The following is a 26030-nucleotide window of genomic DNA, read 5'->3' on the forward strand; positions in this document are numbered from 1 at the left end:
CACAAAAAAGGTTCTCACTTGAGTATAATTACTGAATTCTTTTGAAGTCCTTGGCTTAATGTAGGCCTTTCACTAAATGTTGACATTTGTGTTTGAGGCCCTTCAGCCATTCACCAGGGTGAAGTGAGCAGCAAACTCTGGATAGTTAAAGAATGTTGTTTGATTTGGTTGAAAATAGGGGAGGGGGGGGGCTGATTTTGTAATGAGTTACGTAAGCAGGATATTTTTATAAAACCATGACAAAAATGTAAGTTCTTGGACTTAGATTACATTGCTGCTCTGTAATAACCCTAGAGCCAACAACCCACCACTACTCTTCAGGAAAAAAGCAAGAAGTTTATTTTTAGACGTCTGAGACTGTTGACCTCACAAATAATCTCAGATTTGTGGCTGATGATCTGGAGTCCCACTAAATCTTACTGTTATGCCAAAGAGGTCAATGAAAACAGCAAGATAGATGGTTATCCTCTGCTGTATAACCATGTCAACGTGGCAAAGATCAGCCACATGTAAACAGCTTTGAACTGAGGAGTAGTCATTCTTTGGGATGCTGTTGGAAAAATGTCTAAATTTAAGACCTGCCCACCCCTGTGATCAGCTCAAGTCCAGACTTACACGAATGATGTCACTGTTTATTTGACACCACATGACTTTAGTCAGTTAGCCAAACTGTCTCACAGTTTTTCTACTTCTGGGAAACTCTAAATAGGCCATTTAGGTAGGGCAACCCATTCTTGTCTGGTATCGGGTGCCATCCGAGCGGGGTGGGGGGGGGGGTGTTCTTGTATCGGTTGCCGTCGGTGAGGGGGTGTGAGTGTTGGCGTCTTGTTTGTGCGATACACTACAGACTCTGTATATTTAACAATTATTTATTAAACACTACATTATAAACTAGATGTACCGCATAGCGGTACAAAATATGACCGCCGCTCAGTCCTGTACATCCGTTCCGTGGAAATAAATCACACTAATCAATTTGTCTCCATCTTTTACTCCATCCCCCACTCTTGAAACTTTTGTGTATGCTTGTTTGGCATGCCTGTGTGTGTGTGTGTGTGTGTGTGCGGCTGCACAGAAAGTAGCCTACTGGCGCTGAAAAGGTGAATAGATTGTAGAATAGCCAAAGAAGTTGCATTGTTATAAAACCTTTAAAATCTCTAAACAATCACAAGTAGGGCAGTTCATCACAGTTCATCCATTGCAACTGGATTGGTGAAAGGTCACTTACACCTGTAGGCTACATTGTATTTGGGAAAAGCAAAAGGTATCAGCATAATTTTATATTTTTATTTATTTATTTATTAATAAACAAAAACATCTCTGTCAGTTCCATGCTGTTTTCAACAGCTATCAAAAACAAAGGTAATTTTTGGATGGATGGATTTTTTGTGAATGTTTCTTCTTCTACATAAGATTTTAGTCATCTTTAGTTCATGTGATACTTTATTGTCAATGCACAAATTAAGTAACAGTAGTCTGAAACGAAATGCTGTTTTACATCTAACCAGTGGTGCAAATAACTGACATGTCCAAATGGGCCTTGATGAAATGCGTCGCTAGACTGTTCATACACATTTTAACGGGCCAAAGTTGAAGAGCTGTTGTCCGTTATTGTTCGTGCAAATATAGGCTGATTCATGTTCCCTTGCATTGTGTAACTGAGGTCCATGGCTTGTCTGGCTTTCACCAGACCAAGCCAAGAAATCAAAAAATAAATAGCGGGCAGATCAGGCTGGGTTCACCCAGCCTAGTCCATAGGCGGCCGATATTGTTTAATTTTCCGATTGAGATATCCACGCTCTGGCTATTCTAAATGCAAAAATGCATCAGGGACTTATGACAAAACTGTAACTAACAAACTAGATCCTAATAGAAAGCTGTTAACTTTCCTAAGCTACAGGTAGGCCTATAAGGTAGGCCTATATACAACATAAATTGTCAATAGGCTATGCTGGCGACACAAATAAAATCTCCTTTGGAAACCAGTGGCTTACGCCTTACAGTATCAAGCGGACTTAAACTGCCATATCGTGGTGAAAAGTTGTAATAAAATTCACGCAGCTCCATGAGTCAAGGAAAGCGTGAATGAAGTAGCCACTTCTAAATGGGACCCACTACACAGTAGCTTAAGGTGTGTTGCTAAAGCAGCCATAATGAAATGAAGGTGTCATTGTTTGGATACTTCACAAACACGTGCTTTTTAATCTCACAGACTACAACTACCAAGCTGGAATCAAAGCACATCGATTCCCCTCTCACACCCTGCACGCACTTAAAACAAATAAACAGGTGTCTCAGTCTCATGCATGTATAGGCAAAACTGTATCAGACCGGTGTAACATTATTGTACCTAGGTCCTTATTGATATTATAAGATTAACGTACCTGCAGTAAAAACCAAGCATGTCCGATAAACATTCTCAGATTTATTTCGGCTTCAAGAAGAACATGTGAACATCGTCCTATCCTTATTAGACGTTCTCTGCGGTAAACTACAGTCCTTGTAGGAAGCGTCCATTGTTTTAGACCCCCCCCCCCCCCCATGAATGAAATTCTACGAAACTTGCCATACCCCCAGAGAATGCCAGGTCAATCATACACATACAATTTGGTGCAGTTCTGAACATCTTAACTGAAGATAGGGGCGATTAAAGCAGAATGATAATGCATTTTCATTTTTTACCGGGGGGGTGCCAATCACAAATGAGTGATTATGGGCCAGGTTGATGTGGGCCCTTGAGACCAACCTACCATAAAAGATTCTTCATCCTCAGTGCCACGGTTCAGGTAGTTATTTAGGAAAAACTGCTTTTTTTGCGGTTCGGGGGGCCCAGCACGGGGGGGAGTGGCCCCCGGGGACGAAACAAAAATTTTCCGTAAAAATCTAGTGGGGCTACATACCCACCAAATTTCATGTGCACCGGTGTTTCGGTGTCCCGGGTATCGTTGACCAAAAATTCAGGAAGTAGATGATGGGGTTATTGATAAATAACCAGCTTCTCAAAATAACAGTTAACAAAGAACAAAGTAACAACACCAAACAAACTATGCAACAGTATACAAATATTTCAAAATATTTGTGCAATTTTAACAAAGACTATTACAAACTATAGAACAAGTGCAAAAGAAAGTGCAAAACAACAAAATGTGCAAATGTGATCAGTCACTACTTATGGCAGAGCTGACAACTAGCATTGTTACAAGCCATCCTCCTTGGCTTTAAAAAGATCATTTCAAGGGCCCTTTGGTAATTGCACTGTTTTACTATTGGACCATTAATGCTTATCTTCTTGCAGGCTGTCAGACTGTTGACCTGCAGCCTGTTCCGCAAGTCTGTCCTGATCTATACACCGAGAGTGAATGAAGTTTAGATCATTTTATAGTTTTGTGTAATTGGGATGGAATTTGAGCGCGGAGCGCTTTTTAATTTAGAGGCCGGAGTGGCCGCTCTGTTCCGCTCCCATACCGCTCACACCACGAGTCTGAGGCATGCCCACTAATAAAACCAAGACCGTTACATTTCAAAGATATTGGCCATATAGCCTAAGTTCGTTGATGGGGATGGAGTTAGCTAAATAATTTAGAAGGCATACGCGTAGGCACGGATGGGCCTAGGCCCGTCTATTGTCAGTCTTGTGCGTAAGTCAACACTGTGCTGAGAGCAGGTGTCTGTTTACTCGGTTGCTTCTCAGGTTAAATTCGCGTCAGGTCAATTTAGCTCCCCTGTCCCAAAGAACTAATAGCAACGGCAATATATTTCACTCAGAACATGTATTTTAAAAGAATGCAACACTGATGCAACACTGGTGCAACAACAAACAAGCTTGGCAACGTTAACTAAAGGGATCAGTCGGGATTAATTGCCAAAAGAACGAAAATGACAAATCACGCAGTCGGCTAAATATTTTAAACTTGCGCCAAACGGATGAACCAAGCATCGGTGCGTCGCATAAATTAAAACACAAATTGAAGCAACAACTTGATCAGTGGACAACCCTACCACTAAACCTTTCCATAGGCCTGCAACGTTTATGACATAAAAAGTGGAATATGAACGCATTTCATCACACCTGACAATTAAACGGAGTTGTGGCTGTTCGCGATTTGACTGATTCTTGAGAACCAAGGAGCGATATATTTGCACCGCTCAGCTCCGCTCACTAGCTCTGATTCGGAGGCATATCACACATGTAAAGATGATAAAATCTGATTATTTTTCGATTCGTGACACGTTTCTTCTTATTTTTTAATGCGTTCTGCGGAGAAGGGAGATTGGCGTTGGAGAAAACAGGACAAAGTAATACATTTTTTTTTTTTGACGACGTAGTTAAGGCGGCAGGCTTGTTTTGCCAAGGCGGCCGCCTTGACTGCAAAGTGCTGCGGGAAACCCTGCTGTTATAAGCCTGAAATGTGTGAAACAATGGACACTGAGGGATAAAACCTGACCATGGGAATTTTTCACTTGCAAGTGCTCCCTTAGGATTGTTCACATACGTGGGTCAGGCTTTCTCACTCCTTGCTATGTGAGGGATTATGGGAATTGGAGTATTGTCTGGGGGTTTTATGCAAACAAGCAGCTTAACGGAAGGGAAGGAACGTAGGTCCTTAGAGGACTGGTACTCCGGGAGGCATACACAGACCCTGTGACTGCAGTGCGTGACTCCTTCTGTGATCCAAGCCCTCCCTTCAAACTTGAAGAATGGCTGTTGCCATGAACGCAGAAGGCTCATGTCGATCAACTGTTAGCCTGTTAGCAGTGCTAATTGCGGGTTAGCAAGGTCATGGTGTTTCTGGAACTTGTATGTTTATTTCTTATGACTGCATGTTTGCATGGTAGGAATGTAAAAACCTGTTGGACCATTGGCCCACTGGAAGCCAATGGGAAAACGATGATAAAATTTACCATCCTACAGTATTGGTGTCATTGCCATAAAACATCACACAAGCCTAAGGGTTGTAAAAGACCAATTTTATTATCTGACTTTGCTTTATTTGATTTGGAAAATATTTATAGTTCAGAAGAGGACATCCTGTTTTGGTGTTAACCCCTTAATATGCCTGTTTGACTGAAGGTTAAAATAACAAACTCACGATAAGGACTGAATTTTGGAATTGTTGAAATATATGCATTCAGACACATAATGGGTAGTCTTGTAGTATTATGCTTCACAATGGATCGCCATGCAGCTCATTCAGACATTTCATCACGAGTCAGCCGCGAGGTTTCTCAGGGGTCACCTTAAAGACGTGACATTGGCAACGAGGTTAAGCCAGAGATAGACTTACAGCATACAGTTCTGCCCATGACAGCAGAAAGCCAGAGACCTTAGCGTTTTGCCTTGAGAGGAATCCTGTTGCGCATGTCCACACTTTGACAGGAAGGCATTCCTAGCTGTCACCTAGTAGAGAGTATCTCGGCAGACGGTCACTGTCCAGCCCCTTGGTGGTGGGCGGGGGATTCATGTGATGAGTGTAAACCAACCCATGCTTAGTGGCATCTTTTGGCTGTACATCTCCACCTGGATACCATGCCAAGGTTTACTCTCTTTCTCTGACACACACTCACACTCTCTCACACACACACACACACACACTCACACTCTCTCACACGCATACGCAAATACACTCACTCACAGTCTCCATGCCAATTTGTAGGACCGCGCGTGTGGTTCCATCTGCAGCAGACACTGCGGCCAGCTCTGCAGGCAGACTGGAAGGGTGTGTGGAGCAGAAAGTAAGGCAGCGCATGAGGGAGCTCCTCGTTCACATCAAGGTTGCATCACCACTTCTTTGCCTTCGCAGCTGGCTCTGCTCCAACGCGAACACTCACCCACCTCACTTCAGACAGATGTCTCCTGGCTGTTCCATATTCATTTGGCTCATTTATGTATGATACCCGGTCAGAGGCCTGGATTAATCTCACCTTTACCTGTTGTACCATTTTGAGGAGCTGTGTCTGTGGTCTGTGAAGTCAGTCTCTGAGGCTGTCAGTCACAAATCAGTTCCAAACCATAGCTTGTTTATTGTACTACTCAAGTCATATTCTAGCAAGTTAGTCTGTGTTTGGCCTTTTGATGAGATTCCAAGTGTTGTTTTTTTTCCCTTTCGTCTGTGAATTTGAGGTAATGTAAAAGTCACGTATATGCCACGCTATACGCTAGTTTGGTTTCTTTTGCAACCAAAGAGCAGAAGTGAGAATTGCGACACTGATGGGATCGGACGACTTGTCATATTTAATGTGAACAGCCCATCAGGAGGATCTGATTTTGATTGCGTTTGACAGTGTTAGCCCAAGTTTCTCCTGTGAAGTCCGTGTCCTAAGTGTGTGTTCTCTTTTTGCAGGGGAACGATGATGAGGCTGTGGTTGACCAGGGGAAAACCAACTCCACCATCCACACAAACTTTGAGAAAGAGGAGCTGGAGAGTGAGTCTGTCTTTCTGCCTCCTCCAAGCGCATCACACTTCTTATCCACCTCTTCACTTTCATCGTTTCTTTTCTCTCACTCTACCGTTTCTCTCTTCCTCTTTTTCCCACCCCCTCTCTCCCTCTCACCTTCTTCTACCATCTGGTCTTGTTTTGTTTCCGACTGCATTCTGAGAGGACACACTAATTAAAGCCATTCCCTTTTCTCTATTGCTCACACACTGCTGCACATACCAGTGGACTTCCCAACGTGCATTCATGCACAGAAATACCTCCAGACAATCTTCAACACCCAAATAGCCCTACAAATGCTACCCCTTCCACTTACACCCATGCATATGCACACCCACCCACACCTCAGACTTCCCCACAGCCCTGGAAATACTGCCCGTTACACACACACACACACACACACACACACACACACACACACACACACACACACACAGACACACAAGAATGCAGACTACACTTGCAAACACCACTCACTCACTTAGACATGCTGTCACACACATGCATACAGACACACACACACACAGACACACAAGAATGCAGACTACACTTGCAAACACCACACTCACTTAGACATGCTGTCACACACACACACACACACAGACAGACAGACAGACACACACACACACACCTCTCTCAGACTTCCCCACAACCCTGGAGGGAACTGCTTTTGGTGAATGACTCACGGCCCCTCCTAGGTGATTCCAGCACATGGCCAGCTTTCACCAAGTCACAGCACTGCCCATCTGCATTTTATAGGCTAGCAAAGCCTCTAGTGCGTGCACACACACACACACACAACACACACACTCACACACTCATACACCCCTACACACGCACACACTCCTACACACGCCCACCAACACACTTGTGCACGAACATAAGATCATGGCGTGAATGGAGTTTTTCAGGCTCAGCTGTGTTGTGAGGAAAGGGATGTCCTGTGCCACACGCATGTAAACACGTTAAAATGCTTAGAAAGATACACACACACACACGGACGAACACACACACACACACACACACACACACACACACACACACACACACACACACACACACACACACACACACAGTGTTGGGGAATGTCCTGAAAACGCCTGACCTACATTCCTGCATTGGCTTCTGTTTGGGAATGGAATCATTCCTGATGTTGGAACTTCACATTGGTTCCATGTGGTGGAGTCGAGGAGAGGCCACGCAGTGCACCTGCTCCAGTATACATTGCCAATCCATCACACACTCATAACTTACACACAGCTCGTAGTACTTTTGTTTTTGCATTTGCATACGCGCACACACACACACACACACACACACACACACACACACACACACACACACACACACACACACACACACACACACACACACTTTACATACAGCAAGTAACCCGCAATACTTCCCTGTGCTCCAGATAAGATGGATTGTGAGATGTCTGCGTACTGGCTGGATATGATTGAGTGTGTGCCCCTCCCCTTTTCCCCACTCCCCCCAGTAACAGTGTTTGGATTAGGAACCCACCCTCTGTTAGTCATTACATCCAGCCTGAGACTTGTGTCTTTCTCTCTCGCTCTCGCTCACACTCACACTCACAGTCTCACAGTCTCACACACACACAAGTGTGTCAGACTTCTCTAGCTTTGACGCCGTCACTAACCCGCTCTTCTCTGTTTCTATCTGTCTGTCATCCATTCTCTCACTCCCTCTCTCTTTCTCACACTCCCTCTCTCTTTCTCTTTCTCTTTCCCTTTCTCCGTGACTTCCTCTTCACCCTAGAGTGTATGCGTCTCTTTCAATGCAAATTAGTTTCCCATGTTTTGTTCTGTGTTTTTTTTTTTCTCTCTCTCTCTCTCTCTCTCTCTCTCTCTCTCTTCCTCCTCCGTTCTTTATGTTGCCTGTTCACCCTCACAAGTTAATCATGGCCTCTACAGAGGCTTGCTGGAGTCTATGTATGTAGTCGTGCAGCGTGAGATGATTCAGTGTCTATGCATACACTCCCACATCTCCATGTGTGTCTATACAAGAGGTGTGTCTGTGTGTGTGTCTGTCTGACTGTCTGTCTGTGTAAGTAAGAGACTGTGTGTGTGTGTGTACATAAGTGTCTGTTTGTTTGAATGAGTGATTCTTGTGTTTGTGTGTCTTCACCAACTGTAAAGGTGAGGACATGACTCATAGCATCTGTACGTTAGCAGCCTTGTGAGTTGGGTAACGTTGAGCCCTCTGATGAAGAGGGAGGCTGGGGGAGTGCACTTGGTTCCTGTGAAGTCCCTGGCAAGTACAAACAAGAGTGGTATTCCTGTGAGATACTGGCAACCACACTGCTCAGAAGAACATGCTCCGCCTTCAAGAGGGCCAGCAGGCAGTTTAGTTAGAGTGTGTGGCTTTATAGACCACCATCAGCGATTCTCCGTGCCCTGGTGGATGGCTTTTGCCATGTCCTGGTGAGGTTTTAGTTTGATTGAGCAGAGAGCCACAGACTGCGGAGCTCTGAGCTTTTTGTTGTTCCTCACACACTCCAGGGGTTTGCTGATTATATTATTATGTTATTCAACAGCTAGCCTGCTGGGTTAGTTTGTGCTCCAGTAAGCTTGCTCTGTCAATCCACTGTTTCTGTCTCTGTTACCCAGAATGCCATTGTATGGAGCACCGACTGAAGAATCATTGGAACATTGAGTCTAAATCTGAAAAGACTTGACATTGTTGGATCCATTGAGGCATTATATGAAGAGTTTGGTTCCAAAACGCTATATCTACATTTTTAAAAACATTCAAATGTCTATATTATTTAATTGTGTATTTCAGGTTTTATCAATGAAATTGCAGTTGTGTAACAATAGCCAAATAACAATACCCAATTACAGTTCAATTCATTAAAATGGACTAGCATTTTGGAACCAAACTCTTCATATAGAACTTGAGAATGTGAGGGAGTAGCGCACCCATTCACTTCAATGGCCAATGCCATGCTAGCTTATTCAGCCACAAATATACTCAGTGGGCTGCTGACATCTTTAATGGCGTCCAACATGTGCTTACTTCCACACACAAGCCAATTAGGTGCGACTTTATGAATGGTCACAAATTATGTGGATTGGCTGATCCTACTACCATGAAATTGCCAGTTCATCCATTAATCCACACAGACGATATACTTTGGTCTTCAGTCAACAATGGGCTGCATATCACGGTCAATCAAACAGAGTACTAGGAACCGGTCTGAAATCGGAATGTGACTGCCCAGCAACATTGCTAAAAAAAGTTCCACATGTATCATCACTTTACCCTTTTCATTCACTCTTATCAGTCTCTCTCTCTCTCTCTCTCTCTCTCTCTCTCTGTGTCTGTCTCTGTCTCTGTGTGTGTGTGTGTGTGTGTGTGTGTGTGTGTGTGTGTGTCATGACGTCCCCTGCCCCCTTTGTTGCCAGGGAGTGTCGCAGTCATGTGGGGTATCTGTGGTAGTCTGAGCCTGGCGGTGCAGCACTGGCCGCCCCTCTGAGGGGGATTAGCCCAGTCTTTTCACACTCAAATCCACCAGCTCACATCAGCCTGGGGCCAAGCTGAGGCCAAACAGGTAGTGAGAGAGAGAGAGAGAGAAAGAGAGAGAGAGAGGGAAAAAGTGTGTAAGAATGAGTGTGTGTGAGTGAGTGGATCCCACACCGAGAGAGAAAAAGAGAGATTCATGGACAGGGTCTACGGATGACTGCACTTAGTGATGAAGGGAACCTCTGGGACCACACCTATGTTCTGCTGCTATACGTTGTACATTATACTGTCCACATGGAATCAACCACGGGGGAATTTGGCTTACACATGTAAGAAAACCATTAAGTGGTTTAGTGAATTGGAAAATGTCTAAACCAGTCCAGTGCTTGTGAAGAGCAACTCAGTGGTGGTATGGTGATTCAGTTTCCTGTTTGTGTGAAATGCGGTGTTGACGTTATTAACAGACGGGGAAAGGGGAGGCTTGTATGGACTTCTCCACGTTCCACTACCAGAGTCTCTAAAGTGCTTTCCTGCCACGTGAACTCCAACAAGACTAACAGGATGCCAGGGTAGTAGATCAGTCGCCTCAGGCAAACCGCACACCTAGACAGCAGGCTTGTAGTAAATTATAGCGTATCGCTGTTCCACCAAACATAACTATACTGTTTGCTACAAATCTACTGAGAGAGGGAGGGAAAGAGGGAGAGACAAGTGTCCGTGTGACTGCCATGTAAGCAGTGTAACACACACCCCACCCCCCCAACACACACACACACACACACACACACACACACACACACACACACACACACACTCTTGTCTTTGAGAGAGGCCTGTGCAGAATCACTGTACTGTTGACCTCTCCGACCCAGAGCCTCACTGACTGAACAAGCACAACCCCCCCCCACACACACAGGGGCCCCCTCTTCTGTGGGTTTATATAGAGAGGTGCTTAAAACACACTGGTGTTTATACACAAACAAGGAGTCCAGACACGGTTTCCACAGGTTGGTGTTGGGCTTTTCCTCATTTGCGGTAGACTCTCCGTGATTAACCCATTCGTGCTGGATGCTGTACGACGCAACATTCCATCTCCCGCCTGTTGCTGCATAGCGCAGCATTGACTCTCCCGCTGGTTGCTGCGTAGCGTAGGTGTACAGAGGCTTAGAAATTAAGGTTTTGGTAGACGTTGACAATTCTTAGTATTTTTTCAGAAAACCCTCAGGAAATAAGGTTGTTTAGTCTCGAATGCCATAGGATTCTATAGGCGTTTTTAGCAGGCATGTTAGGAGTAAATGGGGTAAAGGATAAGGCTTTACTTTTTATCTTGGCCTGATATGACCCCCACATCTCTCGGCACAGGAGGTCTGTTTTCTTGGTATCACAGGGGCAAGTCTGAACTGGTCATACTCCCATTCTTTCATCAATGTATTCCCTGTGTGTTGACTCATAGTCTAGTTATAGTGATCTATAAGTATTAGATAGTATTTCCGACGGACATTATACAAATGAGCTTGTCTGAATGAAGCAAAGAACATGCTGTTTCTGTTCATGTGCGTGTTCCACCATGTTTAACCTGTTCAGCCACGCGGAGATTCTGTTCATTTGTGTCGGTGTCGTTCACACATAATGTCCGCATGTCCATATCATATCTGAATCACCCGAAGGGTCGGACCTCCGTTTGACAAAGATCCGCATATACTGCGGAGGACGTGTCTGAAAGCAGCTATAGTGTCTGCCACATACATCATCATACAGCTCATCTAATTATAAATACATGAGGATTGTGTGTGTGTGTCAGAATAGTTTTTTACTAAATGTAGGTCAGAGTATTTGAATTATTTATGTCTATCTGAACCACCAAATACACACTCACCTTTGTGTGTGTGACTGAGAGAGAATGTGCCCCCCCCCTCTCTCTATCTCTCACATGCACAATTAACACGCGTTGCAGACCCTCATTGTCTGTGCTCAGTGTCCTCTACTGAACTGAACAATGACTGATATGCTGAATTTGTCTGGGAAGAGTGTTACTCAGCGAGTGCTGTTCCCTATGTGGACACATTCCCTTCATCACTGAAGCATGTGTTGATGATTCTGTTCACCTTTTTATTGAATTGTATCCTGTGTCAGGAGAGTTTTTTTTTTTTTTTTTTTTTGGGGGGGGGTTCTGTCTGTCTGTCTGTCCTCATTATAAACATACTGTATATCTGTTGTTGATCTGACGTGTTGGCTGTTTATAGGATCTGTGTCAGTCCATCTGTTTGTTCAGTCATTCCTCTATACATTCATTGAGTTTATATTGATCTGTGGGTCTCCTGCCATCCAGTTATCTGTGTCTGTCACGCAGTCAGAATATCTGCCTACAAATTCCACTGTTGGTTGTTTAGCCTATATCTGTCTGTTGTCTAGGCTATATCTGTCTGTTTGCCTTTCACCTTTTTTTGACCTTTCCACCTCTGCTGACCTGTCAATCTGTCTCTGTCCATCTGACCACACATCCATTTATCCATCTGGTCATCTATCCATTCATTCCAGCATCCATCCATCCAGTGACCATCAGTCATGAGTTCTTCCACTCACTCTGCTGCGTGTCTCTTGCCCCTGCAGGTCACAGGGCGGTGTATGTAGGCGTTCACTTCCCCCTGGGCAGACAGAGTCGGCGACGGCATCGTCATCGGGGCCACAAACACCACCGCAAACGGAGGGAGCGGGAAAGCGAACGGGAGGATGGACGCGAATCGCCCACTTACGGTACGGTTTCCATGGCTCCTGCATCCTGTGGAGAGTGATATTTCACTTCACTTGTGCCAGCTCGTGGTCTCCCGACCCCCTAAACACCGCTATAAGGCTTGTCTCATTTCAGGGGCCGGATGTCAAGCCCCCAACAGCACTGCCATTGTTGGGTTTGTTACTGTCAAGGGAGGGACCATGAAAGTCCATGCATTCCATGTCCTGCAAATGGCTATTCTTATTCCTAGTGTGTGTGTGTGTGTGTGTGTGTGTGTGTGTGTGTGAGTGTATGTTTTATGGGGAGGAAGGTGATGAGATTTAAGAGAGTGAGATTTTTGAGAGGATGTGACTTTAATTTAATTGATGAGGATATGAGTTGATAATCACTTCAAATCAAATCTTCATGATGACGCACACGCACACACACACACACACACAAACACACAAACACCAGACAGCTGAGTTACTGTTTGGAAGCTGTGACATTGTTAGGAATGTGCATACATTAAATAATGTGCCACAGATTTCCTATTGGCGTTGGCATTTTCAAATTGATTTAGCGTGAGCATTTCCTGAGCACTCTTCACCCACGGAGGCTTGCTCGGGTGCTCTGACTGAGTGACACCAGCGGTGGATTGTTCTAGCATGCGTGTGGGGGCTATTGCTTCCTTCCCGTTTTGAGGACCTGTTTCAACACCATAACATGGGACAACCTCAGGATTAGCCAACTTGTTTCCTACGCCATTCTTGCAACATGACTGCTCTCATAGGTTGACTGAACCCCAATTAACCATTGAACCCCAGTAACATATAGCTTGTTGATGATCTGTAGGTTGCCCCCTTTGATTAAATCCAATATAAGACCAAGACGGGTAGGTCCAGAGAGTCATATGCCTATTGTAATGATTACTCTTGGGTTAACCCTCACTAACATAGAACCAGGTATATAAATGACAATAAAGCAGACTTTGACTTTGACTTTGACTTTGAATGCTGAGCTGGGTTAAATAGGTCGATGTGATGCTCTCTGTTTCAGAAATGGATAAATCGATGGATAAGATTGGACCCATGGGACTCTGATCTGTCACTGATCTGAGCTCTTTACGAAAATGCATGGCAGGCGTCCCCCCACACACACTAAAGTGCGGTTCGGCTGCAAATTTCTGTCCGAACCCGGCCAGCGTCCGACTCCGTTGCGTCCGAACCCGACCCGAACCCGACAGGCATTTTAATTTTTATGTCCGAACCCGACCCGAGCCCGACGCAGATGATGCCTCAGTTATTCCCATGCTAGTGATTAAACGTTCACGTTTGTGGATAGCCTATCTTTTTAGCCCATTAAACGGAACAAACAACAAATGGAATTGTCTACAGAATGAGATGAGCATGCACGCATGCAGGTCACACACAGCGCACATTAACACCCAAGCAAGAGGCCCAAGCAAGCATAGCCTATTGAAATAGATTTCTTGTCTTACCATTGACGAAAAGTCTTGAAATGAACTGCAACAGTCTTTGAAACTACAGTGCCTCTGTCACTGATTCATATGCAGCATCGACGTTAATTGGGGCAACTTGAGGAAATCCTCATCCAGTTGAACGAGACGACCTTATAGCCTACCGGTAGCCTATGTCTTTACCACATGCAACGCAAATAATCTTAAAATCTCCTGATAGGTTAACAACTTTTTTTTTTACGTCACCCAAGACTGTGCTTATGTGCTTATGTGCATAAACATTTGTTTATGTAGTCATGACAACGCATGTGCATTTCAGGTGGCATGCCTGAAATTCAGGTGGCAAATCTTGCACACAGGAAGAAAGCTGTTCGGTCTTTTTTACATTTTACTTTATTCTCAAAAAACAAACGTTTGCATCATGTAAAAGCAGACCTGTTGGTTACCCAACATAATAAGGAATTTTAAATGTAAAGCTTCCAATGCATATCGCCCCCATGTGTCCAAACCCAAACCGAACTATTATAATTTATACGACTATAATTCTAAACAAACAAACACACACACTAGGGGTCGACCAATATGTTTTTTTCAGGGCCGATACCGATATCAAGTATTACCAAAACAGGAGGCCGATAACCGATATGTCAGTTGTCAAAAAGGGGGGTAGATAGTGAAGGCGATATGCTGCAAAATCTTCATTCAAAAGCGTCTAATTATGCAAACTTTTCTTTCTTCTTTTGATACACAATTGTCTATAAACTTGCATCACTTAAGTGTAAATCCTGTGTATCATGTTACTCCAAGAGCTGAGTGATAGCAATTATTTTCATAGAGTAGGCCTACACAATGGGCTACAGTGTGTGCTTAAGGGACCTGTCACAAAGAGGATGCTTTGCCATCATGTGTGTGAGGTGTACGAGAGAGGGAGAGGAAGAGGTGCATGCGTGATGGCAAGTGTTACGGTTGAATAGTTTAACAAAACAGTTTTAAAATAGTCCTTAGGCTATTTAAGCATGCAATTTGTGTTCATATGTAGGCTATAAGCTACATTTTTGAGAGCCTAAAAGGCACGTTAATAGCCAGCTCAGGACGCGATTTAGTTCAGGTCGGATTAAATTTACAGCTGGCCCTTGGTGCGTGTAGTCTTTTCTGACGGTCCATTTCAAAAAGGAGCAATTAGACTTTTTGACGGTCACTATCGCATAATTTAGGACTTTTTGACGGTCGCTATCGCATAATTTAGGACTTTTTGACGTTCGCCATCGCATAATTTAGGACTTGTACTATGTCCGCTGAGGTGTCCCGTTATTCACAATTAACGGACGAGGCGGAGGCAGAGAACTCCCGACACGCAGCACCCGAGTTTGTAGGCTAACTAGTAAACGGCATATCAGTAACGTGCATCAATCGGGAATTCGCTAAATGAAGGAAGTGGGTGCATTACTTATTGATCCGGATCAAAGAGACAATAGCTTACAAAGTGGTGTTTTTGTAACTTCAGTGTAGATTATTGTGATTCATTGCAACTTTAGCAATGTAAGGTTGGCTCCCTTCCTTACCTTTAGAAAAATAGCTCCGTAGGCCTACAGTAGGTCTAGTCTGCCTCAGTGAGAAACTTTCTCTATGTTCAGTCTTCGATCCTGATTGGCTGCATTCGTGCTAACTAACAAATTAGACGGTGTAGTGGGCGGGACAATGCTCTTCACCACAGAGTAGCAAATGCAGGGAGTGAGAGACGCTTTACAGAGAAAGTAGCGTTTCATTCTTTATCCATTTCAATATCGGCTTATCTGTGGAAAAAATGGCCGATACCGATTATTATAAAAATGCTAAATATCGGCCCTAATAATCGGCCTGGCCGATAATTGGTCGACCCCTAACACACACACACACACACACACACACACACACACACACACACACACACACACACACACACACACACACACACACACACACACACACATAGCCAGTGTTAACCAGGCCTAACTGTGAATGTTTGTGCGTGTTTGTCAGTGTGTGTTGCCCTGACCGTGTCGTTTCCCGTGTGTGTGTGCGTGTGTGGCCCTGACTGTGTCGTCTCCCTTCTGTGCAGACACTCCCTCCCAGAGGGTGCAATTTATCCTGGGCACGGAGGACGACGATGAGGAGCACATCCCCCATGACCTCTTCACTGAGCTGGACGAGCTGTCCTTCAGGGACGGCCACGCCTATGAGTGGAAAGAGACCGCCAGGTGTGTGTGTGTGTGTGTGTGTGTGTGTGCGCATGAAAGATGAAAACTGAAAAAATGTGGGAGAGTGAGAGGGAGGGAATGCCTTTGTGTGTGTGTGTGTGTGTGTGTGTGTGTGTGTGTGTGTGTGTGTGTGTGTGTGTGTGTATGTGTGTGCGCATGAAAGAGGAAAAGTGAAAAAATGTGGGAGAGCAAGAGGGAGGGAATATCTTTGTGTTAGTGTCTGTGTCTGTTTGATAGAGAGAGAGAGAGTGTGTGTGTGTGTGAGCGAGAGAGAGGGAGAGAGAGAGAAAAAGTCTGTGCAATTACATATGGCGGGTGGTCCTCCAGCTGTGTACATTGCTCTGCACCTGTGTGATTCACAACTATTTTTATGGTGTGTGTGTGTGTCTGTATGTCTGTCTGTCTGCCTGTACATGTTTTGTGCATATGTGTTTGTGCATATGCTGCGTGTGTGTGTGTGTTGACAGGTGGCTGAAGTTTGAGGAGGATGTGGAGGATGGTGGTGAGAGGTGGAGTAAGCCCTATGTGGCCACCCTCTCCCTGCACAGCCTGTTTGAGCTGCGCTCCTGCATCCTCAACGGCACCGTCATGCTGGACATGAGGGCCAACAGCATCGACGACATTGCAGGTGTGTGTGTGATTGTGTGTGTGTGTGTGTGCATGTCTGCACAGCACATCAAACACATCTGGCCCTTGGATGCAGTATGTGCTTTATGTGTGTGTATGCGTGCATGTGTGCATGTGCAACTTCATTATACACAGTATACAAAACACATCTGGAAGTGTGTGTGTGTGTGTGTGTGCGCACGTGCCAATTTACCCTGTGCCAGCCTCAAACACCGTGATCCCACAAGGACACGCTGCAAGTCAAGAGCTGGGAAGCACCTTATTATGATTAGCTGTTAGCGTTTGATAATCCAGCCTAAGCACCTACCCCACACTAGGACACAGCAATTACCTCATGAGTTGAAACAGGTGTGGGAGAGCAGGAGAAGAACATGCCCACCGCACCGCTGCACTCTACCCAGTGCATACTGGATACTATGGATTTACATTACATTTACATGAACAGTACATACTTGCATACTTGCAGGCAGACATTGTATTGCCCCGGTTAGTGTGCTAACAAAAGCACACTTCTGGGAGATGATACTACGTCATTAAACATCACACTAGGACATGTAGCACATGTGGCTCCTGATAATGGCATTCACTTTTGCATACTCGTCATACGGAGCCACACAGCAGGTGCAGGTGTGGCAGCTGCTTTTGGGCGCCCGTGTAAACAGGTGAGACAGAGCACTCAGAGCACAGGAGACGCGGGATGCCATGCGAGCTGGTGAGCTGATAAGAATCAGTGGAGATCACACACAATGCATCCAGTGCGCCAAGGCAATCAGACTCAAGAGACTTAAAGTGAAGGTTTTTATTTTTTGCTTAAACTCTAATGTTCCTCTCACTCTCCTTTATGATGGTGGAAGTGTTAATTGGGAAAATCGAGCCTCTCCACCCCACCAAACGCCCTCTTCTTTTAATAAAATGTATTACAGAAAAGTTACCACATTAAGACAACAGTGGAAAATCAGCAACAACAATAGCATATAGAGACACAAAGGTCTCTCTGTGAAGGCTGGGCGATGCTGTAACTTGACTGTAAAAGCAAAGTGCTAGCAGCCATGCTCAACATTTAGGGGTTGCCTATATTGAGAAGAATGTTGGTTACATTTGTGAAGTACTGTATATCACTCACTCTCAATACAACCATCTACTGACTACAAGATGTAATGTGACAATGTGTAAGTAGATGTGAGTACAGTTTGTGTGTTTGTGTGTATTATGTGTACTGTATGTGTGGATGTGTGTATGTGTAAAAGCCCACACGTTGATGTAAGTGTGAGAATCCCGTTTTCTCATGTATCCTTACAGTGTGTATGTGTGTGTGTGTGTGTGTGTGTGCGTGCGTGCGTGCGTGCGCACAGACATGGTGATTGACAGCATGGTGGCGTCGGGCCAGCTGGACGAGTCTCTGCGGGAGAAGGTGCGGGAGGCCATGCTGAAGCGGCACCACCACCAGAGCGAGAAGAAGCTGAGCAACCGCATCCCCCTGGTGCGCTCCTTCGCCGACATAGGCAAGAAACACTCCGACCCCCACCTGCTTGAGCGCAATGGTGAGCATGCCCCCCCCCCCCCCCCCCCCCCCCACCTGCAACCCGCTCTTTTCTTACTCACTTAAAATCAACTTTAAATATACAGTATATAATCTTAAGAATCACTGTTTTTTTCTGTTTATTTTCTATTTTTTATTGGTTATTCACTTCTTCACACTTTGACCATTGTAGAGGCCATTCATGTAGAGGCCATTCTGTTTTTTCCCTTTGCAGCGTTCCTGTTTTTCTCTCTTAACTTTTTCTGGAAGAGGCCCGTTGTTTTTTTATTATTATTATCTTAACCAAGTGGTTTCTTTCTTAACAGTGATGTTTCCAACAGTTCTGCAATCCCCTGCTTGTTTCCTCAGCTTTTATCCTTATCCTAGAAGAAGTCCTCACAAAGACACAACTCTACTGTGTTGTGTGTGTGTGTGTGTGTGTGTGTGTGTTAGTCTGTGTGTGGTCATAATCCTAGTTGTAGTCGTAGTCTGGAGCAGCCGAACTAAACTGGTGGTGTGAACGCTCTGTGAAACGGAAGGTGTGAGTTTCACAGAGGGTGTGTGTCAGAGGCTGGCTGGAGAAGGCCACCTGCAGTGTGTGAAGTGAAGCATGGTTGGCCACCGCTTTGGTTACTTGCACGATCAGTAAAGTGGACCATGCTTCTCCTTTTTTCAAGATTGTGTGAAAAAAACAGCCATACAAGTTGCTTCATTCAACTAATGCCTAAGGCCCAAGCCAGCTTGTACAAATTCAGTTACGTACACTGGCACATGTTGGGGGTGCTTGTATAATGGTGTGTGTGTGTGTGTGTGTCTGTCTGTTATCAGCTGTGTGGCGTGAGTGTGTGTGTGTGTCTGTATTTCACAGGGCTGTGTTGCTTCTTCTTTCTCACCAGCACTTCCTCTCTCACTTGCCCACTCACTTCCCAGCATGCCTCACCAGTGTGACATCATGATGTTGACGGCAAACCATTCATTTTCATCTTTTCTCCACCAACCCCCCCACCCCCCAACCAATTCCATCCTTCTTTCCTGACTCCTCTTTCACTGCTCTCTCTCATCCCTTTCTCTCCCTTGTCATCCTCTTTTCCACTGCACTGGTTCTCTTCTCCTCTTGTCTCCTCTCGTCTCCTCTCGTCTCCAACTCCCCTTCTCTTCCACTACTGCTCTCCTCTGTTCTCATCTCCTCCTCCCCTTCTCTTCCACTACTGCTCTCCTCTGTTCTCGTCTCCTCTCGTCTCCTCCCCTTCTCTTCCACTACTGCTCTCCTCTGTTCTCATCTCCTCCTCCCCTTCTCTTCCACTACTGCTCTCCTCTGTTCTCGTCTCCTCTCGTCTCCTCCCCTTCTCTTCCACTACTGCTCTCCTCTGTTCTCATCTCCTCCTCCTCCCTTTTGTCCCTTTCCTTCCATTCCTTTCCTCTCTTCTCTCTCGCCTCTCCTTTCTTCTCCCCTCTCATCTTTAGGGGAGGGTCTCTCCTCCTCCCGCCTGTCTCTGCTGAAGCGCACCTCCTCCATTGGCAGCTACGGCACCCCCCCTCACTCCCGCCGCCCCTCCAAGAAGTCCCGTTTCTCCCTCGGCAGCCGCTCTTCACTTCTCCTCAGTCACCTCACCTCCTCCCCCACCTCCTCCCTCACCGCCTCCCCCACAGTCACCCCCACAGTCACCCCGACGGCCACCCCCAGAAACACGCCCCCGACCCCCCGCTGCTCCACGCCGGCCCCGCACTTCTCCGGTCCCCCCCTGCTCGGCCCCCAGATCCTGGTTGACCCCGGTGACCAAGCGGGCATTCCTCAGGTGGTGGTCTTCCCACCCGAGGAGGACGAGGAGAAGCAGGACGGGCTCTCCCCCCCGCGCTCAGACCTGCCCCTCATAGAGGAGGGCCCTGTGCCGGACACCGCCCACCTGGCCTGGCTCCTGGCTCCAGCAGAAGGCAAATATCACCCCAGGCAGGGAGTCCATCTGCATGACCACAGACCACTCCTGCCCGCCTGACCCCCTTACACCCCCACCCCAATAACCCCACCGCTCCCTCCCCATCCCCATGCCAGTGTGTAGCCTGGTCTATTCTGTGGTTTGTGTGAAGTTGTGTGTGTGTGTGTGTGTGTGTGTGTGTGTCTCTATAAGGTTGTGTCTGCTTTCATATGTTTATGTGTGTGATTGATTTCAAAACCACACTATAACTTTCGTGTAGAGGCATGCATCTTGCCAACGGCTGTGTGTGTGTGTGTGGGGGGGGGGTAGTGAATGTGAGCCGACTAAATCGCCTCATTTGGCGATCCCACCAGTCTGGTGTGTGAGTGCAGAGATTTGACTGTCTGGAAGTTGCTTACCTGGCTGTCACTGGATACAGGCTTCACACTCCCCTACGCAGACTGGCACGTGCGTCTAACGTGGCCTCGGTTCGCTTTGATTTAGACGCTGTCAGTTTAAAAATACACTCGAAGAAGAAAAAAAGAACTCTTCTGCTTACCAGACATGGAGTCTGCCATGGGCGAGGGGCAGTAGTCTAGTGCCCGAGGACTGGCTGCTTGTCGGGGGGTGAGAAGGGTGAGAGGTCATCAGGACACGGAGTGTGAGGGAAGGCTTATTTTTAGGGGCTGAGGTGAGTTGGACCCCCCTGCGTGGAGGGTAAGCTGAGCTTTATGAAGCCCAGATTTATGAAGTTGGCTTTTCACAAATCATCTGTTAAGTTCAGATAACGCTCAGCGAGCAACTGGAGCCGCTGACCTTTAAAAGTGGTGCACGTTTACTTAACTGTGGGATAGCGTCATCAGAAATGGGAAGTATACCTTTACAGATGAGGTGTCTGTGTGTGTGTGTGTGTGTGTGTGTGCTAGTTGTCTCACAAACGCATACAAACAAAACTCACACATACAAAGACTGACAGACACACCCACCCAGCAGCACTTGCATTATGACGTGCTAACTCTGACAGGTGAATTCAGCACCATGTTATACGTCTCTCACCAGCACTTGGCACCTCACTGGTGGGTGCTAATAAAGTGTGTGTGTGTGTGTGTGTGCATGTGTGTGTGTGCGCGTGCATGCGTGAGCTGAACTTGGGAGTGTGAGACTCGTGTTGCACCCCTCTGACACAGTAAGATGAGCCCTTGGGATCAAGGAACCCAGTGACGTCATGGTGTCCAGAGCAGCGTTTTGCAATGTGTGTGTGTGTGTGTGTGAATGTGTGTGTATTTGTGTTGTTGTTTATAAAAGCACAGACTTGATGGAGTGGGAGAAAGTAACTTTCTCGTATAATTGTGAAACCTTGTCCTTACTCCTCTCTGTGTGTGTGTGTGTGTGTGTGTGTGATGTGATGATGAACGCAGCTCATGCCATATGCCATATGCCATCTCTCCCAAGTAATTGCATGCTAGACTCCCTGGCCTGAGTGGGGCAGGAATCTGATGAACTCATTGGTATTCCTTTTCCTCTCGTGGAGTGCCTCTTGAGTCACTGCTCTTGTCTCTAGCCTATTCTGAGGCAGGGGCGCCTGTGTGCAGCAAAATAATCATCTAGAATAATAATGAGATCTGGTAATGCACCTCTGCCCCCTCTCCAACACACAGGCACACACACACACACACTCACAGAAACACACACACACACACACACACACACACACACACACACACACACACACACACACACACACAGACGCACACTCTTTAGCACAGTTGGCTCATCATTGTGAGATTTAGATGTGCGGACATTGGTCTAAGATCACAGAGCCTCGTGCTTGTTTTAATCTCCCTTACGATAATGCGGTCCCCCTCCACCATCACCCCTCTCCCGTTGATTCTGGGGGCAGTCTCTCTAATAAACATCGTTGCTTGTTAGACAGGCCATTTTGCCACAAAGCAGAGTGGTGCACTGCATGTTATTAATTTCAGGGTTGATTTATGGCAAACAGACCCCCCCCCCCCCACACACACACACACACACACACACACTATTTAGCCTTTCTGCCTCCAATTCTATGTAGCGTGTGTGTGAGAGAGAGATTTGTGAAATCTGCTGGCCTTGAAGGCACATTCCCAATACTTGGCGTTTTTTCTGTAATTGGGTTACGAGCACAATTACAATGCCAGTGCTTTGGAAGTTAAGTTGAAGTTGATCAGTGGCTGTACTTTGTCGTGTCGTGTTGTGTGCTGTTGCCATTGTGTCCCCCTGCTCACCCTTGGCTAGAGGACATTGCGATGGAAAATACCGTCCTGTGTATCAGGACTTTGCTCTTTGTCCCGTGGGTACTGCTGCCCAGCAGTAATTGGCCTAGCGTCGGTATCGGCCAATATCGGCATTGTTGACTGGTGTCAGTCATCGGCAAATTGCATAGCATTTCAATTCTGCACTAGTTAAATGTTGTGCTATGTTTTGAATTGGCACATTCAGAGATGGTGCTATGAGGGGATGGAAGGCTTGGAAAGATTCATTTTTGTTTCTCTGCCAATAAAAGGCGTAATTAACAACAAAAACAAAGTAAATAAACAAATACAAATATATTGGTATCAACATCTGTTATTGGGCAAATTGTTATTTTAAACATTGGTATCTGTATCAGTCCAGAATTCCACAATAGGTGCATCCCTACTTGTTAGTTTGCATGTCGGCAGCCTTGCACTGTAAGTGTGCGTGGCCATAGGGTCTTACTGATGTGTACACAGCATGGCATGCATAGGCCAGAAAACCACCTCTGTTTCAGATGTTTTCATAATCACTGATTGGTTCTTTTCCCCCTCCCCTCCGCCACCCCACTCTACTCTTGGCAGGACTGCTGGCGTCCCCACAGTCGGCCCCTGGGAGCCTGGAGAACAGCAAGCCCAGTGAGGGCCGCATCAACGGAGCAGGGGGCAGCCGTGAGAACAGCACGGTGGACTTCAGCAAGGTGACCCCTCCGCTGCGGCACTCCTTTTCTGTCTCGCTCGCTCTCTCAAAAGGGCTCTTTGTGTTTCCAGCCATCCATTATTATCCATTATCCCAGATATGCAAGCAAGCACACACACACGCACACACACACACACACACACACACACACACACACACACACACACACACACACACACACACACACACACACACACACACACACACACACACACACATGTAAACCCTATCCTTCTTTGGCCACAGGGGTTTTCAACTGATTGTGAACCAGGGACCACCATTCTGGCTAATTACATAACCCCAGGACCACCATTGAATAAAAACACTGATTCCCACATTGCAACTACATTACTGAATCCATGGTCAGGGTCCACCAGCAATGTCCTCACAGAACCACAAGTGGGCCGCGGACCACTGGTTTAAACCCCTGATCTAAAGCCAATGCATGTCTACACCGTGGTGAAATCAGCACTCCCTTTGATCTTTTTGGTTAATGTTTCCCATCCCTGAAGTCTACATCTTCCCCTGTCCATCCCTGAAGTCTACATCTTCCCCTGTCCATCCCTGAAGTCTACATCTTCCCCTGTCCATCCCTGAAGTCTACATCTTCCCCTGCCCTTCTTTGTCTGCTGGCACTAGACCCCCCCAAACAAATTGCTGTTAATCAGAGCAGACCCCTGTTTATATGTGATGTGTTATTCTATTCTCCACAAACCACAGCAACCCCCCCCCCCCCCCCGTGCTATACTCACCCGACCACATCCACATTCACACGTCCTCTTTAGTAACACTAAAGATTGCTCAGAAAGCCACAGAAACCTCTACACATCTCCTGTTTAGTTGTCTCTAAGCAATCTTCATTTTCTTCCCCGTTTTTGTTCGGGTGTTTCAGATGTCTTGCAAGGGCTTGGTAAGCATTTTGACCGAGACATGTGATGGTGTCTCAATCCACAGTCAGAGCGGTTGGAAGGCCACAGAAATGCAGGCTGTCTTCAGAAGAGAGAGCCGTATGTGACGTTCGCTACCATTAGTTGCCAGAAACTTTTTTTTTTTTTTTTTTTATACTTCCAAAGTCTTCACTGTAGTGTACACACACACACACACACACACACACACACACAAACTGTCTGACATTTTCTTGTTACTTTTTTTTCAAAGCCACACAAGTTCTGTCAGGTCCCCGTTAATCCTGTCAGGAGTTGGTCAGCGGTCAAAGCGTTCAGCTGCAGCAGGTCTCGCTGTCAACTGGCCTGCTCTCCTCTGGCATAGACAACTATAATCCTAGACTGTTGAGGTGCAGTACAATACAACACACACTGTTTCTTCTCTTTCACAGAAGTGGACAAGCACATGTCAGCATGTGGAAGCAACCCCCGGTGCTGTGCATTGGAGAGGATAACAATCGACAGATGTAGACAGAACACACAGTCACTGATCACTAGGGGTGTGAATCTCTCATGTAAAAGACGATACGATTCGCATCTAGATACATGGGCACGATTCGATACAAGAAAAGATACATGTTCATAAAAAACGATTCAGTACGATTCGATGCGATTCGATTCGGTGCAGTTCAAGAATGAAAAGCATTCTGAAAGATTTTTTATCATTTGCTTAAGGTGCACATTCATTTTATATTATCAATTATCATGGTCATGGTTGTCAATTAGGCAAAAAAATGTGTGAATATGATTATCTAAACTGAGATTTGTATCATATACTGTATTGAAAATGAAAAAAGAATAGTCTACATTTCAGTCAAATACAGCAGCCAAATACAACATAAAAATAAATTTTTAGAGACTAGATTTTATATCTGATTGCTTTCAAGGAGCTGTAGCCTATTGTTGAGGTTAGACAATACCGAAATAAAATAAAACAGTGCTTAAGACACTCTTGGCCTTTTCTCATATAGCCTACAAGAATAAAATAGGCCTACATGTCAATGAACTCTCTGGGCTTAGGAACATTAAGGAAATCCCTTTATCAAACGTAAGGCTACTCTACAGACTATCATTGCTTTTTAGGAATGCTATAGTAAGTGTTTAATTTCGTGCTGGACTTTGAAAAACAAAACAGTATTGTCAACAATTGTCAAACAAACGACCGAGTGCGAGTTGTCATGTGCTTAAGTTGCAGTAGATGTATGGGTAATGAGGTCCTTTGACAACTTTGGGCAATGAATGTAGCCAAAAACGAAATGCATTACCCACAAATCCATGCCACGTGTAGCTTCAAAACAGGAAGTGGGATGAACGCGCTGCTGGCAACCTAAATGAGAGTCTGAGCGAGCAGAAAAGGTTGTGAACCGATTCGTAACAAGTAAATCGATATAGCGACCGGTTCATTTCAGTTTTATTCCGATACGGGGCTTCACGTATCGATGTAGTCGTATCTTACACGTTAAAAACGGATACCGATACGTATTGGTTAATCTTTACACCCCTACTGATCACCCTTTTGTTTACAAGTTTAAGATGTTAAATGTTGGTGTTTGTGATGGTAAACAAACATTACACATGCATTAATATTTATGTTTAGCCAGCAGTCCCTCCCTCACTTTTATCGAAAGTAACTACTGTAGTGTACAGTACAGTGTACCAGCAGTGTTTTCGGTGAGGAGACCCTTTTATGCTGGCGGTGCAATATT

General features: G+C 45.6%; 1 protein-coding gene across 6 annotated transcripts in view; it reads left to right on the top strand.

Moving 5' to 3' along the window:
• The window catches only part of slc4a7 (solute carrier family 4 member 7), a 64049-nt gene that overhangs the window by 13909 nt on the left and 24110 nt on the right, over positions 1-26030 (top strand). For 5 of the 6 annotated variants that reach the window (XR_006034541.1, XM_042106476.1, XM_042106477.1 and 2 more), the window contains exons 2-7: positions 6342-6423; positions 12532-12675; positions 16210-16348; positions 16816-16976; positions 18328-18516; positions 23266-23381. Coding sequence is in view for 5 of the 6 variants with exons in the window: in XM_042106476.1 (XP_041962410.1) it covers positions 6342-6423; positions 12532-12675; positions 16210-16348; positions 16816-16976; positions 18328-18516; positions 23266-23381 (831 nt within the window). In the remaining variant the exon portion in view is untranslated. Of the gene's footprint in view, positions 1-6341; positions 6424-12531; positions 12676-16209; positions 16349-16815; positions 16977-18327; positions 18517-19958; positions 20427-23265; positions 23382-26030 lie in introns of all 6 variants that reach the window. The other variant, XM_042106479.1, reaches the window with a different exon arrangement.

Source organism: Alosa sapidissima, chromosome 10 (genome assembly GCF_018492685.1).
Source record: "Alosa sapidissima isolate fAloSap1 chromosome 10, fAloSap1.pri, whole genome shotgun sequence".
NCBI classification, from domain to species: Eukaryota; Metazoa; Chordata; class Actinopteri; order Clupeiformes; family Clupeidae; genus Alosa; species Alosa sapidissima.